The sequence below is a fragment of the Melopsittacus undulatus genome, chromosome 6 (assembly GCF_012275295.1).
Source record: "Melopsittacus undulatus isolate bMelUnd1 chromosome 6, bMelUnd1.mat.Z, whole genome shotgun sequence".
Lineage (NCBI taxonomy): Eukaryota > Metazoa > Chordata > Aves > Psittaciformes > Psittaculidae > Melopsittacus > Melopsittacus undulatus.
Genome location: NC_047532.1, coordinates 56,833,060 through 56,851,033, shown reverse-complemented (window position 1 = coordinate 56,851,033; position 17,974 = coordinate 56,833,060). Strand labels below are relative to the sequence as shown.

The 17,974-nt window shown below is 41.3% G+C and overlaps 1 protein-coding gene across 1 annotated transcript in view; it reads left to right on the top strand.

Annotated features, from left to right (window-relative positions):
- DGKD (diacylglycerol kinase delta) overlaps window positions 1-17,974 on the top strand; it is a 59,957-nt gene that overhangs the window by 19,855 nt on the left and 22,128 nt on the right. Inside the window, exons 4-9 of the mRNA XM_031043653.2 lie at window positions 11,581-11,685; window positions 12,515-12,647; window positions 13,520-13,626; window positions 14,181-14,306; window positions 15,343-15,445; window positions 15,964-16,126. Of these exons, the coding sequence (XP_030899513.2) occupies window positions 11,581-11,685; window positions 12,515-12,647; window positions 13,520-13,626; window positions 14,181-14,306; window positions 15,343-15,445; window positions 15,964-16,126 (737 nt within the window). The remainder of the gene's footprint in view (window positions 1-11,580; window positions 11,686-12,514; window positions 12,648-13,519; window positions 13,627-14,180; window positions 14,307-15,342; window positions 15,446-15,963; window positions 16,127-17,974) is intronic.

The window sequence follows — 17,974 nt, the reverse complement described above, 5'->3', positions numbered from 1 at the left end:
GTTTTGCAGTAACTTGATTTGTGAATGTGCTCACCTAATGCAGTTTGCTTTTGGAGCTTTACAACACAATGCTTGATGAGGATGAGTTCTATACTTTGAACCTATAATAGTTTTTGATCCAGATCATTCCAGGAAGCCTGGATTTTGGAGATACGAAATGTCTGCTTTACTTGTATTATGGACTTGAACTATCCAGCATTCCCATTCTAAGCTGTGAAGCTTGTGAGGTTTAGGGGGCACCAGTGGTTCTAATTATTGCTCAGGCCAACACTTTGCCATCACAGTTATCCCCTCAAGAGTCTCTGAAAGGACTTTGGGTCATTTCCTTAGGCCCATTTTTGTAAATACTTGTGTGTTTAACAAATCCTTGCTCCTCAGGTTGTTGGTGTGTTGCCTGAAGATCCGCCCTTTTGTAGAAGGTGCCAACTAAATTAAGCCTGCTGCCTTCAGTGCAATTGGCACAGCTGAGGGAGGGATTGCTTCATTGACCCTTTCCTGCCTTGTGCTGCATTTGTGTAAAGGCAAGGGGGGGAAGCCCCTAAAATATTTCCAAAACCTGAACTAAAAAACACCTGTCATCAAAAGGAGAGGGCCAAGGAAGGACGTTAGATCTTTCCAGGTACATATTTTGTGTTTCAGTATGATTCTCATGTGTTCCAGATATTGCTAGGAAATGGTGATGTGGTGGTGTGGACTTTTGCCCTCATAATTCACATAACATGAATTGCAACATTCACTTCCCATCCCATTTTATTTTGAGCTTTGAAATCCCATAGGAGGAAGTTCCTCTCTGTGGAGGGACGTGTAGTTTCATCTTTCTGATGCTTGTGTGGAAGTGAAGCTGTCAGGAGCTGTGCTGCTGACCCCTCCTTCCTAGTTAAAGGCTCTTCACTGGAAGAGGTGGAGCCTGAACTCCTGAGCTCCTGTAAACCCTCTTGTGTTGTGAAGTACCTCTCAGCTCAGCCACAGACAGGAAACAGCATATTATTACAGTCAGGGGCTGCCTCTCCTTTTCACTGCCATCAGAAGGAAACTTATCCCAGCTCCTCCTTAAGCAGACAGCTAATCGGCTTGTGGCAAGTGGAACATAGCTCAGGAAGACTGACCACAAGAGGAGACTAATCCTATTAATCGAGTGTCAAGCAATCTGTTCAGGTTTCTTTTTTTTCTGAGGGAGTAGTCTGCTCTGGACAGATTAGAGGAAGATTGAACGTGAAAGGTAAGAGCAGGAGTCCCAGGTTTTCTGGACTGAGCATTGAGAACCATGGTACCTGTGCCAGCATACCAGATCATTAGATGCTCAGGTTCTTTGGAATAAGTTTGCTATGAGCTCTCAGTGTTCAGATGTTGTCTCCTGTGTGGGTTTATTTAGGCAAGTTCTACAGCACAAGCATAGAGGGAAACGTGTCTGCAGTGCTGTTGAAAATGCTGCACCCATCAGTTTAGAAAAACTGTTTATTAAGTGATGATTCATCCTCATCAGTGGCACGGGAGAGAGGAAGTATTGAGATTAGAGTAATACCTCTCTTCCAGAGCACTTGTGTGTCTGGAGGCAACGCTGGTTGTGGTAGGTTGAGGAACACAGATTTCCTGGTGCTCCTGAATCAGCGTGCTGTCATCTCTGAGAAGCGGTATGGATGTCATTCTTCAGCTGTATGGAAGCCTGAGGTGTGCTATAACTTTTTGTTATTACAGTGCTGTTACTTAGTGACTTTATTCAGTAGCAGAAATACCAGTTTCTGTCATGTGAAGCTTTATTGTGACTGATCTCCTTCAGACTGTAGGTTTTTTGCTGTGTTGTCCTAGAGCTTGTTGATGCTGTGGAGAAGTAGGATGAATCCTCCTTTTTGGGGTAATTAACCTTTCCTAAAAACACAGGGCAAAGAGCTTGAACTTTGACAGAAGATGAAAGTGCTGAGGGTGCTTCCTGATGGGGGTGTTGATGTCTGCAAATACATTTCACAATGGAGGGAAAGTACCTTTGCCTCTTCTGTGATTTTGTGTCAAGTTGAATTATTTGTATTAGTGCTTTTAAGTGAGAAGATCAGTGCTTTTTAGTAGAGAATGCACTCTGAGAGTGCATACTCTGAAGGGTATGGTTTTGAAAGAGTGAATAGCACTGCTGAAGCTGCGTGTCAGGCAGAAAGTCTTCTGCTTGTGTGTAGTGCAGGAGCTGTGTGCCTGTGAGGCACTGTTGAAATGAGAACCCAGATCAGAGGTTATTTGTGCTGATTTGAAATAGAAGCTTCAAGAAAGAGCATGTGACTTAGTTTTATGAGGAGAATGAATATAAGAACTTCTGTTACAAGCTGTTTGCAGAAAGTCAGACTTGGACTTCCAGCTTGGGCTGATAGAGATCAGGGAAATCTGCATGGTTTGACACTTGCACAGGTTCCCCAAACTGCCCTGTGTGGCCTCAGCCCTTCAAAAACAAATGGGCCTGAACAAAAAGATGGGATTGAATGTATGCAGCAAGGAGTCACTGGACTTCCCAGTGAGAGAGGTGATCTTCCTCCCCTGCTTCCTCAGCATGGGTGTGAGGGGACCGGGGGGAAGATAGCTGTTAGAAGTGGGCAAAAAGACTTACTGTCTGGGGACATAGTTACACACAGGGGAGTCATCAAGTGTCCTGATTCCTCACCTTGCTCCTTTGCACACAATCATGGATTGCCTTGTTAAGGTTTGGAGAAGGGAACAATTGGAAAAGAGGGATTTGTAAAAGGGATGGTTCTTTCCTCCTTCTTTTTAAACTCTCTTCTCTGAATTGAACAAAATTAGTGTGCATTGGAAATGTCAGGCTTTGCTGGAGGTTGTTGTCTCTTCCTCACCCATGTGTGTACACATTCAGGAATTGTACACTCTCTGCTAGTGCTCTTACCCTGTTTATACTGGCAGCTGTCAGAATTTCCTTTATAAGCAAGTGAAAATACAAGTAGAGCCATGAATTACCATGTCCAGAAGCACTCTGCTGTTCTTCCCTCCCTCCCTTCATTAAGTGCAGTTCAGTCCCCATTTCCTGTCAGAACCACTGCAGTTTCAAAATACCTTGCTATTTTAGTAGTTTGAAATCCAGACTCAGTGCAGCCTTTTCTCAAAGAAAAGGCTCTTTGGTAAACAGACCATTCTGAGTCACTGTTAGTCAGTGAAAATAGTCATTTAAAATCCTTTAGTGACAAGGATTTTTTAGACTCTTAATCCAGGCTGCTGCAGGAGCTGGTCATTAGGCTGCTTGCACAAAAGAAGGAAAAATGTGGAGAAAAAAACATGGAAAAAGAGAGTCTGGAAGAAGTTACTGTGCGTGGAGCGATCTGGCGGTTGCTACTGTACATTACAGAATGACCCCAAAATATGCTGGGAGTTTTTGAGAAAGATGAGGCTACTGTAAGAGAAAGAGATCAGACTGTGCTTTATGGATGTTATTGTCAGACAGAATAGATAAGAGAGCTGGAAAGTGAAGGTGACTGTTTGTGAACAGCTTTTGTTTCCCTAGAGGGAAGTTTACTGCTTTGAAATCAGTGTCTGTTACTGCCCTTGTGCCTGAACACTAGCAGCCTTTGTTTGATGATCTCTTTGTAATCTTCCTGCTGTGTTGGTGTTTTATCTACCATCCTGGGCAAGCCTGAGGATTTTGGCATCTTCTCACCCTTCCAGGTGAGGACACAAAGGCAGCACAACCTGTGGTAAACAGGTAATTTGAGAACATGATGGGTTTAGTTTTACATGGGAGCTGCTCTAGAAGGAAAAGACTTTTTATGCACATCTCCCTACTTCTGGTGCCTCTGATGGTTTCATTGCTGCAGTGTGTGGAGTAAGACTTGTCTTTGACTGATGATCCAGTGTGGAAAGCCCCTGGGTTCATCAACCTGTTGAAAGCTATTAATTTCCTTTTATGCTAACTACCAGCCTCTTTTCAAAAACTGAGGTTGGGGGACTGTGAGGAACTATTACTAACAATAAGCTGTCAGTAACAGGTCACTTTCCTACAGTGGACAAGGTCTTTTATTGCTCGGTCTGTGATTTATTAGCTGCTAGCCTTGACGTGTAGGAGCCCACTGAGACAGCAGTTCTACCACTAGGGAACACTGACCTGCCCCTCTGTTCTTTATGGTTTTGCTTCTGTTTGAGTGACTAGGAATGTTTCTCAGAAATATCCTTTACTTTCCCAAATGCACTGCCCTTTCTGAACAGGGTAGTTCTGTTTGGGAACTTCAGGAAACAGATGAAGGGATGAGTGTGTGCATCTGCTGCATGAAGTAGAGAGTGGGTGGACAAGGGAGCTGTGATAAGGTTCTCTGGCACTTGGAATGCCCATCTGGTGCTGCTCCATCCATGTAGATCTCTAGTGATTAATATGCATGAATTACCAGGATTGTCTGCTAACAGTGGCAAAGACCATGCATGTTCTAGGTTTTGACTTCTGTTAAGTCGTTATAAAGTCACAAAATCCTTTCATTCTCTGTGCTCCTCTTACCAATTGCCAGGAACAGGAATGTGCCTTGTTTAGGAACAGAGTTTCCAGAAGCATGTCGGAATGTGACCCTGGTATGAGAGATGATAATTTTCCCAGGGAACGCTCTGTCTGGTCTGCTTTCCTGCTGCAGGACTGGAGAAGATAGGGAGTGGGAGAAAGCACAGATGGAGGTTCAGTATGAGCTGAACTTGATCTGTGGATACAGCAAAGTGACAGTAAGTGCCAGTGCTCAGAGATGTGCTTGTAATGTGTAGCCCCATGGTAGGTGAGGTACATATTGCCATACAAATGAACCTAATAATGTAAAAATGGTCCTAAAGAGACCACACCATATGCTGTACTTATTTTTTCTGTAGAAATGAGCTGTCCTGGAATTTACAGGTTGAAAACCAAGGTAAAACAGCCACGTGGAAGTTGGGGATAAAATACCTGGTATAGTGTAAGCAAAGATTTAGGCATATAGGCCTCTGAGGAAAATCTTGTTATTGCTATAAAAAAGGACAGAATTTGGCTCAACTGTAAGAACATAAACAACATGTTTTATTTGGTGAAATGAGAGTTTCAGTAGATGAAAGGTGGTCATTGTAGCAGGAAATAAAGATCTGGCACTATAAAACTAAATATAAAACTGGTGCATTTCTTCAGTGTCATATAAAGAGCTTCTTTTTCCTTCCCGCCTCAGGGTAGCATCCAGGTTTTGAGGAAAGACAATTGATGCAGTTCTGGAGAGCTCTAACTGACTTCTGCAGTGAGTTAACAGGACTGAACTTCTTAGCAAAACGGGTGAAAACTGAATTGCAAATCAGAAGGGGGGTGTTGTCTGTGGAGGAAGGGAAGCCTTGGTCCCCCATGTGTCTAAGGCTTGATACTCATAGTATTTCTCTCTTCCAAACTATAAAGACTTACTAAAATCATGCCACTTGCTGTCTAAGGCTTTGCTGGCCTGATGCTCAATTCCAGCTGGTTTCAGAAGCTAGTGTCAGTGAGGCAGGCATTTAAGGTTTGGATTTAAGATTTGGAGTGTAAAGTACTGGTTTCAGTCTGAAACTCATACTTTTATTTGCATTTCTTCTCCAGTTTTCACAGTCCTCTTTATAACCTTCTGCACTTGCTGAGGGAGTAGCACTTACTTAATCCACTCTTAGTCTACTTTTTCCTGAGTTCAGCAATCATATTTGTAATGTGTAGGGCTTTGCTGATTTTGTGAATCTTGCTGATGAGCACAGGCAAGGTGTTTTCACATATACCAGTGCTCATTTCACTGCTGCTGTTGCTGGAACATGAGCTGCAGTGGATAAAATGGCTGGGCCCTTATACAATCTCACCCAGTTTTCCTTCCTGAGATTTTATGTTTGTAGGATACCAAGAGTTTATTCCACTGTACAAAAGCAGATGCAGCAGTTAGCTACAGATGGTGGATGTTTTTGCTGCCATATGTGATCAAGCTGACATTTTTGCCTGCACCAGCACTGTTCTGGTATCTATTTTTTTTTTCTTTTTCTAGTTGCAGTTCCTAGGTCTTTTGAGCTCCAGAAATTCCTGTTGTTCTTGTACCCAAATCATCAACTGTTTGAAATAATCCAGGATCTCTTTGGGGGATTTATGGCTAGCACCTTTGAACATAGTACTATATTTGAACAGGATGTGAGTAAAAGGAAGCAGTCAGAATGAGCAGGTGTTCTCATACACCCACTTTTGGCCACTCTGAGAAATGTATCACATCAGAAAAGCTATATTTAACAAAGTTTTATGTCCCCTCTGCCCCATTTCCCCCAGCAGCATTTCTTCAGCCGGCTCCGTGATTGGGCCAGTGTGATCTTAAACTTGTTTTGCCGTCTTTTGTGGTCACTGAGCTCACCAGATCTGCTCTGATAACAAACAGTCCCAACGCATACTTGGCCAGACTGTCACTGTTTTTGCTGAGAAGTTTCTGGGCAGCCAGAAAATGCTGAAAAGAGGAAGTGAGCAGAAATGATAATGTTGTCTTTGATGGCAGCAAGACCAGAAGATTGAAGTTAATGCTGCGGCTGTTGGGTGGAGGAAGGTTGCTCAATACAGCCAAATGCCAAAGGGTGAAGTATAGCAAATTTCTATTTAAAATTCAGTCTAATGTAAGGGATCTTTTTTGAACCGCCTTTCTAATCCAGTTATTCACAGCTGTTCATTGGGGAAGGACATCCAGGGACATCCAGTCCATTTTTAGAACATGAAATGGGGAATTTTCTTTGGTTGGCTCTGTTGTTTGCCAGCTGGCCGGATTTGAAATGTCGGTAGTGTTAGTTTTGGACGGGGGAGTGTGGGTCCGCATGAGGGGTGGAGGTTAACAGCTGGCAAGGGGGCATGTGCTGTGTGAGGAAGAGTCAGAGGAGATGAAGCTAAATACTGGAGAAGTGATGCTGCCATGCATATTGGCACAAGACAGACAGTGAAGGCATGGCTTTTTTAAGCTTTAGGTTTGTTTTGATTTAGAGTGAGCAGGCTTGAAAACTGAGGGTTTCTCTAATAGACCTGAGATAGCTCATCTGCACAGAGGGCACATAACTGCCTGCGGACGGTTGACCCGGTGGGTAGTTGATGGTCGCTGTAATTCCCACAGCTGGTATTTCTGGGGATTCAAATGCAGTGAGGAATTTGCAAGCTAAACTGTGTCCTGATTTTAAATGTCCTTAAGCTTTCCTGCCATTCATCATCCTTACGGCTCTCCAGGATTGGTTAGGGAGATCGGCAGATTTTTTTTCCCTCATGACTGTTGTTGAGCTCTTTTCCTGGTGAGTGTTTAGGTCTGGATAAAGTCACCATGTAGTGAGATCTGGGCACAGGTATCTGGGCATCCAGTTCTTACTGAAGAGTGAAATCTAAAGAACCACACCTGGAAGTTCAATAGCATTTAGACTCAGAAAATTATGTTATTTTTTAATACTACCTTTTTAGGAAGAACAAGCACTCTTCATTTACATAATTGCTCATATCTAGATAAAATTTTGCACTGTTTCAGGGCAGGAACAGTCTGAGTTCTGCCAATCCCCAAACAAGCCAAAAATTCATGAAGTTATAAATAAATCTTAGAATCTTTACTGTGTTTTCTTTTTAACTCCCAGCAAGGCAGCCCCCATCCTAACTCAAAAGCAACCAGATCCTTGTTTTTGTGTTCTCCATTTATATGAGAACAAGAGGTCACTGGATGACATTACTGCTTTGTAAATTTAGAACAAATAAAAGGAAATGCTACTTCACCTAGTGCGTCGTCATCCTGTGGAATACACTGTTCCAGGATGTTAGTCTAAAGCTGTAGTCGGAATGTGAAAAAATAGCTGGACCATGCTTGTTTCTAGCCGTGTTTGCCAACAAGGATAACCAAGACCCGTGTTCCAGAGCATCAGTTCATCGTGGGTGTAGCTCAGAGCAAACACCCCAGGCTCCCCAACTGGGAAAGGACAACTTTTCAGGGGAAGGCTGCCTTAGCTTCTTTTAGAGAGGACAAGATTGATTTCTTTTATTTGTTTGTTTTTGGTGTGAGATGCTAGATTGATCGTCAGTCTCATCTAGACAGTGCAGTGAATGACTGCCTTTCTTTCTCTGTTAGTATGCTTCAACAGGTGGGTGTCTGGCCATTACTGGCTCAAGTAGAAGGAGTTAAAGTGGTAGGATCAGTGTTTTTTTCCCTGTGAGTGAGAGCATTTTTCTGTTAATCTCATTTCTGCCCTTACTGAGGGCCAGTGTAGTAGCATGGCTGTTGTACATCAGCCTGCACAGCAAGAGACCTCTGTCTGCCTGCAGTGCAGGGAAAAGCGGGAGTGTCTTGTGCTCACAAGGTACTTGGCTGTGTGTGTTGTGTGTCTGAAGCTGTATGAAAGGTGAGGACTGCTGAGCCACTCTGCAAAGGAAGTGTCCCTATTAACATGTTTCTGGATTCCTAATTAACCTCATTAAAATGTTTAATTGTAACACCACTGCATGGTAAGCAGAAGAACAGGTTTGTATGGTTGCTTAATTTCCCCAAAGAATTGTTGTGCTAATTACATTAAAATCTTATCTGTCCCTCACAGTGAAGCCTGAACTGTTCCAATTTGTTCTCCTTAGAATAGGAGTGAGGTTTAAGATTGTATTCTTTTATTTCCCCTCTCTGATGATACCACTAAATCCCAGTGTAAATGTTGCTTTAGAATTGCCTAATGGGGAATGCTCTTCATAAACTTATCTTGCACAAAGTTACATTTTATTTGCAGTTTCAGTTACATAGCAGACTCTTAATTCTGTGACTCCTCGTCTGGACAGTTTAAGTACAAAGATCTTCTTGATCTTTTTATTTCTCCTCTTGTCTTACAAACTTTATTCTTTGAACAGAGGATTCCCAACACTGAATATAGAGATTTTTAAAATGACAGAGTGATGTAAGAAGGAATTAGTGATTTTCTATGTTGGTCTATCCAGGGATCTAGGAAGTAAGTAGCTTCTTATCAAAGGAGTGTCTGTATTTCTGTGTTTTATGCCAATATTTGAGATTTCATGTCTTCCAAGCTGATCTAAAACTGATACTATGTGCTTTGCATTTTCCTTTTTTCCTTTTTTTTTCTCCCCCAGAAAGACACAAAATTAGGAAAAGGGACATCACTGAATAGGAGTGATAATAAATCAATTTTACCAGCTGTTTTAAATTACTTTACCCCATTGCCCAAGAGCATGCCAGTGGCTTGTTGAATGATCTGGTGGTTCCTTTTAAAAGATGACTGGTTTTTAAGTGATGAAAGGTCCTTGGATGCTTCATCCTGGGATGTTTGAATTTTACATAGGGTACTGTTGTACAGATGCAACTGTAGATATTTTTGGCTTTGCCGCCCTGTGCTGTCTGAACAAATTATTTTGAACTGGGTTTTACTTCCAGGGAAAAAGCTCCTTCCTCTTAGCAGGACCTCAGAGATGCTGCTCATTATTCTCTAACATCATACGGATTTTTGCAGTAGTATTTCATGTTCTGTAAAGGTTTTCTCTAGGAGAGCCATTCTTACATAGCACAGTTTTTGATGGAAATGCAGTTAACCACCCAGTTTCCCACTTTTCCAAGGAAAAAGAAAGATTCCTGTGATTATCTTTGGGAATAAATTTTATCATAGCCTTTTTTTTTAATAGTATATTTAAAGGAAAAGTCAGGGAAGAGGGAAGGAGCTCTTCAAAGTTTTATTTTTAGAAAACTGTCAGTATTTATTTGTGCTTGCTTACAGCTGATACAGATCAGGGCATTTTGTCCAAGAGAGAATGCTCCATGCCAAATCCCTGTTTCTAATATGAATGGACAGCCCTTGCCTTAAGAAGGTATTTGGCTCAATTCATTGCCTAAGTTATGTGTCTGTAGCACCCTTTTCTAGGTATTGGTAATGCCTCCGGATAAAGTTAGTGTTACTGCAGATGAATGCTGCAGCCTATCGTATGAAAAGAAATATATTCTGAAAATGAAACAACTTAAAATAAAGCAGACTTTACAGGTGTATCCTTTTTATTGACATCACTTACACATTTTTTAGTGGATGCTCTGAGGCACTTCAGCCTCAGCTTGGTGTTGAACTTTCAAGTTTGATGCTCAGCTTCAAAGGTATTTATTTTTAATCTGTTTTATGAATGATAGAGAATTGAGAAACAGATTGGGAGGTGGTGATTAATAGGGGTCATGTGTTGAGGTGATGTGTGTGGTTTTTTAGTGTTCATTAGCAAAATCTGGTTGCATGCTTGCAAGAGCCTCACAGGCTTTACCAGCCTGATACAATCTAGTTTGGTTTAGTCATTCTTAAAGATGTAAGGCTACAATTTGCTGAAAAACAGATGATGTAGATGGGCTTTTTATATACAAAATATGTAGAGGGGTGTGGGAGAGTCTGGGCTGCTGAAAGGTTTTAGAGTTGGCATAAAGGAGAGCCTTTTGAGTTTTGTTAATGGAGCTCAACTTAATAAAGCTTTTTTTACATCCAGGTCTTGCAAACACTTCAATATTGGTCTGCTTTAAGAACTCAGTTTGATGGAAATTGATACTGAAATGTACGGAAAGAGACAGTGTTAGTAAGATAAGATAATTACAGTGTGGGAAAGAAAGACTTTTGTCTTAGGAAGAATGAATGTTGATTTATAGTCAAGTCTGGACCACAGCTGAATGGGCTGGCCTGTGGGCAGCAGACATGGTCCTCTGGAAAGCTAGGAGCTTTTATTTCTCTCTGCTGCCACCATCTGACAAAAGGAGAAAGTATTGATGATAGGTAACACAGACTCATCTGCTTTCCTGGGCAGAGGGGAGCTTCGGCTCCCCACCTGTGCTTGTCTTCTACTCGTTTGGTAAAACACTGAACTGAGTGTTAAACACAGGGCAGCTAATGCGTGGGAATTAGCCCAGAACAGAAACACATTGAGGGCAGTATTTTTAGAGGAAGGAAAACTCACCACAACCTCAAGCTGCTAGTGTTGGAACACCTTTTATGTAATACGTGTAGAACAAGCCCTTAGGAAACATGAGGTTTCAAAATGCAGTGATTTATCTTCTAAATCACTTATTTGATCTCTCTTGCTGTGTATTTTGTTTGGTTTCTCCCCTCCTCCCTGGTCATAACTCTGAACAGATTTTTAGTATGTTGTTATGGAGCATGTTCTCTAATTCATTAATTGTTAGAAACTGATATATTTTACTGTTAACAAAATATTTTAATGTGTTGTCAATTTCAAAAGTAATCAAGTACTTAAACTAGATGATCTTAAGGTCCTTTCCAACCCTAACTATTCTATGACTTTATGTAATATACTTACTCTTACTGCTCTGTGCTTGATTTGTGTTGTGCTGGTAGCTAGTTATAAGATTTCTTTAGTCAGTACAGTATTGGGAATAACAGCTAAAACGTCTGTGGTTCTGAACATTTAGGAAGGAATTGAGTATGTTATGGTGAACAACATGGTTGAAAGGTGCAGATACTTTCTGTTGTGCAGCTCATTGCCTCTGAAAACAGCTTCAATACCCTACACTAGTATATTATAGATAGATACAGTATAGCTAGATATTATAAAGAGAATGTTCTCTTGCTGTCTCTCACTGACATGCCCAGAATGCACACTGTTCATTTTCTCTCACTCTTCAGATTATCACTCCATGTCGGAAGCTCATCCTTTGTGCTGATAACAGAAAAGAGATGGAAGATTGGATTGCAGCACTGAAGACTGTACAAAACCGTGAACATTTTGAGGTAATAAGAAAATGTGTTCCTTTGCACTCTGTGTTTCATCTCCTACCATTATTTAATGTTATTCAGCTTGGTTTGAGATTGGAGTCAGCTTCCACAAAAGTTAACAGAAGTCATATTATTTGCTATAATGGGTATAGTGTTAAGCCTTCTGTAAAAGCTATCCCAAATACACTGAAGTGATTCTCCAAAGAACACCTGTGGCTTTGTATACCCTCCCTTAGTAACTTCAAGAGCACTTTTCTGAATATGGGTAGGTTATGAAACACAGTTCTCTTCCCATTTTCTTTTCACTCTTCAGTTGTCCTCCCTCTCCTAATTCATGTCTTGCTGCTTGGTATTCTGCCTACTTCAGAACATCTGTTTGCTTTCTGGGGCTGTAGTAAGACCAGCACTGTCACCAAAAGAAGCTTTCTTGTGTTCTCCCCACTCTGATGCTTGTCTCCTCCCTTATGCTGGCACAAGCATTCCTCTGCTGCACAGTAAGCCAGGTTGGGGAACTGATCTTACTGAAAACTTCATCCAGCAAACAACTGGGGAAGGGAAGGATCAACTCTCCAGCAGATAAATTCTCCAGTTTATTTCCCTAAACGCGCTTGTAGTGAGACAAGGATGGGAGGTAGGACAGGAGCAGAAATGAAGGTGTGTCATCTTCTTCAAGTACTCTCTTCTGACTTAAAGACAGGTAGTGTGTATAAACTGCACATGGCCTACTCTTCCCTAGTGAAAGTGTTCTGTTTCTGACTCCCATGTGCAAGTCTTTGTTTTACAAAGGAGAAAAGGTCTTGTTGTTTTTGCTTTCGACTTGGCTGTAATATATTTATTTTATTAGTCTACCCAGTACAGCATGGACCATTTCTCAGGGATGCATAACTGGTACGCCTGCTCGCATGCTCGGCCAACATACTGCAATGTGTGTCGGGAGGCATTGTCTGGAGTCACATCACATGGGCTCTCATGTGAAGGTAAGCATGCTCTCTTGTCTCCTGTTTTGGGATCACCAACTTTATACCTCAGTGCCATGTTTCAGAGGTAATTTAAGAGGAATATTGCTAGCAGGCTGCAAAAAAGATGTAGAAGAATGCTGCGTAATAAACTTGAGACAGCTCCAGGCAGTGTATGAGTAGAGGTCTTTTCCAGACATGATGCTGAATCCCTTTGCTGTTGAATCCCTTTGGCTTTAGAGAATTTTCATGCAGAAGTCTAGATCAGGATTTTGGCATTTTGCAAAAGGATAATAGATGTGATGATGTTTTCATGCTGGTTTTAGTGTTGTACCTGGTAGTAATATAGCTGATTCCCTCCCCTCCCACCATACCCAAATATTGCCATCCCTTACCTTATTTAAAATCATGCTTCTGAAGTGAACAGGAATGTACTTCTGAGGCATCAGAATATTCATAATAATACTTCATAAGAATAATCATATTTGTAAGAACCTCATTGTTATGTGTTTGAATGCCAGAAGTTTATTCTTTTTCAGCTTTGGCATAGCAGACATGCCTGGCTGCTCATAGCTTGTTCTTCTAGCATGAATAAGGTTACACCCACACTGTGTAAAAGGATGCAGGGATGTATGACTATGCAAATCATGTCAGATTTAACAGGGTGATAACTAAGCTTTGTACAAGCAGCTGGCAAAAGTGACAAGGTAGGAATAAATAGCTAGCTCATCTTACTCAAGATGCTTAGAGCAGATAGTTTTGGCAGTGCTAACAGGGGTAGTGTGTGCCCATGCTTGCTTCTGGAGCCAGATATAGTCACTCGGGAAAGCTTTTGCACAGACTGCCACATTACACATTCTGAGACAGGATTAATATATTCTCTTCCTCTCTAGTGTGCAAGTTTAAAGCCCACAAGCGGTGTGCTGTGCGGGCAACCAATAATTGCAAGTGGACAACTCTGGCCTCTATTGGGAAGGATATCATCGAGGATGAAGATGGGGTAGGTGTTAGTCTTAACTCTTTCAGCCTTACCTTGATGTGGAAGCACAGCATCTACAGCTTTCTTGACTGTACAAGGCAGCAGATTCTGCCTCTGTGTGTTTGCAGTGTGGAAAAGGCCTTTACTGTCAGAACACGATATTCTGTGTGATAAGTCTGACCAGGTTAGCAAGGACTTCCTAATAGGAAAACCCTCCTGTTATGGACTGGGGGAGCTGAGGTTAAGTGATTGTAAGTACAGGCAGCCTGGTGCAATTTTTGGCAAAAGGAAGATAAATGAGTGGTTGGAACAGTACCTTAGCATATGGGATGTCTGATGGATGCCAGTAGGTGTTTCTTGGGTACCCTGGGGTGAGTCACTTGGTCTTTTTGTGCTTGTGCAAGATGTGAGAAGGCAAAAGACATCCTCAGGTGTTTCCTAGAAACTGTCTTTGCTGCCCTTAAACAATGCATATAAAGACTTGCCTCTATGTCTCAGTGCCTCAGGGCATCCTGTGCCCTTGAGTTGGACTCTGAAAAGTCCACATTACTTCTCTCCCTCTGTACCATTTGCAGATCTCAATGCCACATCAGTGGCTGGAAGGAAACCTGCCTGTGAGTGCCAAGTGCACTGTGTGTGATAAAACTTGTGGCAGTGTCCTGCGACTGCAAGACTGGCGCTGCCTTTGGTGCAAAGCCATGGTGAGTTGAATAAACATGATCATTTCAATAAAAGTATAGTCTTTGATCAGCTCTGTGGTGTGTTTTTTTTAATGACATTTACTTAAAAAGAAATCCCTAACTGTGCTATCAGTATTTGCCATGAAGGACTTTACTGTTCTTTCTCCAGATGATAAAACAGCCTGCAAGAGAGAGAGGAATTTAAATTTGTGCTGAAAAGTATCATTGTGATGCATAAGAAGTATCTGACTTCTCTGCAACCTCATTTTCTTTTGATAGTGAGCTTTCATAGAGAATCTAATTACAGTAGTTATGAATCAATGCCTTGTGAGATGCTGGAATCATTATTTGTCATTTCTGCAAGTTGAAAAGGTAGTAGAAAACAGGGCAATAAAAAATACTAAGCTATTTTAATAATAGCAGTTTCCCTTCCCATAGGCTTCTCCTGCCTGATCACTGCAGTGATGCAGATCTTACTATGTTTCCAGTTGTCTATAATACTAGTAAGAGAAGTATCACAAATACGTTTTTATAATGCAAATCCTTTACTTTGCAGTCTTTGTGTACCAGAAATGATTGAAGTGCCTACTCTGCTTTGTATTCCCTTTTTCATTGGGTGGCTTGATTAATCTCTTCTTCTGCTATATCCCTCATGTCTTCCTGCTTTGTTTTTGAATTCTGGTTTGCTTGAATCCCTAGGTGTTTCTTTTGTGCTATTTCTCACCTCTCAACTGAGGCTCAGATTTTGAAAGCAGAATGGCTGAAAACTCTTAAAACCACAGAATCTGCTACTTGGTCCTCTCAGCTCTCAAAGTGCTAGTCTCATAAGTTGAAATGGCAGAAACAGTACACACTAATGGAAGGAGGAGAGTTAGTAGAAGACTAATTAGATAATTCTTGAAGTAACTTTATTGATTGACATTTCCTTGGCTTCAGTCCTTCTTCCTTTTTTGCTCTTTCTTTACAACCTCTTGTGAGACTTTATGAGTTATACCACAGCACCCCAAAGGGTTTGAATGGTTTGTTTTAATTCTTCGACTTTTTGTGCTGTTTTCAGGTACATACAGCGTGTAAAGAGTTGTTGCCAAACAAGTGCCCTCTTGGGCTGTGCAAAGTATCTGTGATTCCTCCTACTGCTCTTAACAGCATTGATTCAGATGGTAAGTAGAGTTAGTAAGTAGTGCCTTTCCCTTCCTCTCAGTCCCAGTCCCTTCAGCTAACAGTATTAATGGCATTAATTCATCTGAATATTCTGTTTTGGTGTTGCTGAAATTCCAAACTGGAAGACATTGCTGAAATATGGCAGTGAACTGTTTGCTTTGGGTTTTATTTGCTTTATTACCCTGTAACATCAGTATTTGCTGAAATGCAGCTGTTAAAATTTATTGAGAACAGCTATATTGCAGAAGCAGCTCAGGAACTTTGGAAAAGCTGAAGATTTTGGCATACTGCTAGGAGATAAGCATAACATTTGGTAGCACAAGGTGTGGTTCGTGCTGGGTTCAGGGCTCTGCGCATTTGGCATCTATCCAGTGAGTGCTGTAAGCACAAGAAAAGTATTAGCTTCCTCATAGCTGTCCTGGGCTCTGGGGTCTTGTTTTCTCTCTTCATCTCCATAGGCAGCTTTACATCTCTTGGTTTTTCCTCCCTCTCCCTTCCCTTTTTGCCCCCCCAACAGGTTTCTGGAAAGCTACTTGTCCCCCTTCTTGCACAAGCCCTTTGTTAGTATTTGTTAACTCAAAAAGTGGAGACAACCAAGGTGTAAAATTTCTACGAAGATTCAAACAGCTACTGAATCCAGCCCAAGTCTTTGACCTCATGAATGGTGGACCTCACCTTGGGTAAGCAGATACTGTGTGGAAGTACCCGTTCCTTGTGAACACCAGAAAAGTATGAGTGATTTATTTGATTGTAAACTCGTCCACAAAGATAGCAAGGAACCTATTTCTCAGAGAAGACTGAACACATGAAGTTTGGAGGGGTTTTCCCCTCTCTCTGTTTAGTGTTATTGGTTAGCTAAAGCCAAAAATGTTGTTGAAAAAGGTTATTATTTCCATCCATCAGTAACAGCAGGACAGCTTGAGGAGGTTTGGGGGAATTCCAGAAACACTCCTCTGGAAGAAGACCAAACATGGAAAGCTTGAATACAGAAGAAAACTTGTCAGCAGACAGACTTCTAACAGGCATCGTGAGAGATAACTTCACTTAAATTGGGTGAACAGATGTCATAGGTAGCAAATGAATATTGTCAAAATGAGATTTATCCAGAGATAACCTGGGAAGCTTGGGAAGTATGTGGTGATGATATTGGAGAAACATCACTTACGAGTGCTTTTGGTAAAGTTGGTTCTGCACTGGGGTACAGATGACATTTCAGTCTTATCTGCCAGCTTACACTAGAATATCTATGGATTTTAAAAAAAGTGAGCACTGTGGAATAAATTCCTTGAAGGTATTTCTGCAACTCAGTTTAAAAAAAGACAAAAAGTTTGCTCTCTAGTTTGCCTCCTTCCAAATATTTCTCTGTTGCTTCATATTTGAGTAAATTTTATCATGAGTGGGTGCTTCTTACAGTTAGGGCAACACAAGGTGAATTTCCTTCAGATATGTCTAAATGTGGCTCAGAGTCTGTGGTTGAGATCTGTAGATGCAGGGTGTTAAATCTAGGAATGTCCACCCCTGGATGGATGAGTGACCATTAGGTTTTGCTCTTCTCAGAACGGTTGTGGTTTCTTGCCATATTGCATTGCAAAACGCTGGCCTTTAAAACCACAACATACTGTCCAGGGGATGTGTTTGGCTGATAAATAATTTACAGAAACCTTTTAAATACTCTTTTTCTTCTCCCGAGTTGGGGTGACTGTAGAGAGGAATTTTGCTTTTAAGCAGAAGAGAAGGCAAGAGAGGGAATCAGTAATTTTCTCAAGCTGTGGTGCACACTTCTGAAGTAGCTGCTCTTGGATGCTTTCTTAAAAAGGAAGTGATGGTACATGGTAAAGGCTGCTGCTTGATGATTTAAATACTCTCAGCTGTTGCCAGTCAAGCTATACCATAAGATGTCATTCTGACAGCCATTTTTTATGTGTCAGCAATGCCTAAAGAAATAAGGATTTCCATGCATTATAGCAAATCCTGTTTATGAGGTAATAAATCTACAAAACCAAAATAAAAGCAGGCAGTAGTTCTAGAACATATTAACATATTCAGTAAGAAGCGCAGTTTCAAACAGCTTAAGAAGAGGTTGTTTTTAATATTCTGGGAAGGGTGAATAGAGAAAGTCACAGTTGTCTTGCTGGTGAGTTATTTGCCTGCCTGTGGCACAGACAAGGCACCAGAGCATTGACTTATGTTGCTTTCCCAGAAGAGGGACTAAAGCTTGTGAGACTTCACAGCCTCTTACAGTTGTTTGCTTATTGAATGACTGCATAAAGTTCCCACTCTCGAAACATTACTTTAGCTTGTGTGGCCTTAGTGCAAAGGCAGTGACATCAGAGCACTCCAAACAGTGACAAATAACTAGCGTTAGGCTTAACACAGCAAATCTGCAGAAAAGAATTAGTTCTGTGGATAATCAGCTATCACATGCTTGTTTCCTCTTCTGTTCAGACAAAAGTGCCTTGCTTTAGTAGAAGAGTGTGTCTGGGACATATTTCTTTAGTGAATAGCTGTTGTAAATCCTTCACTGTATT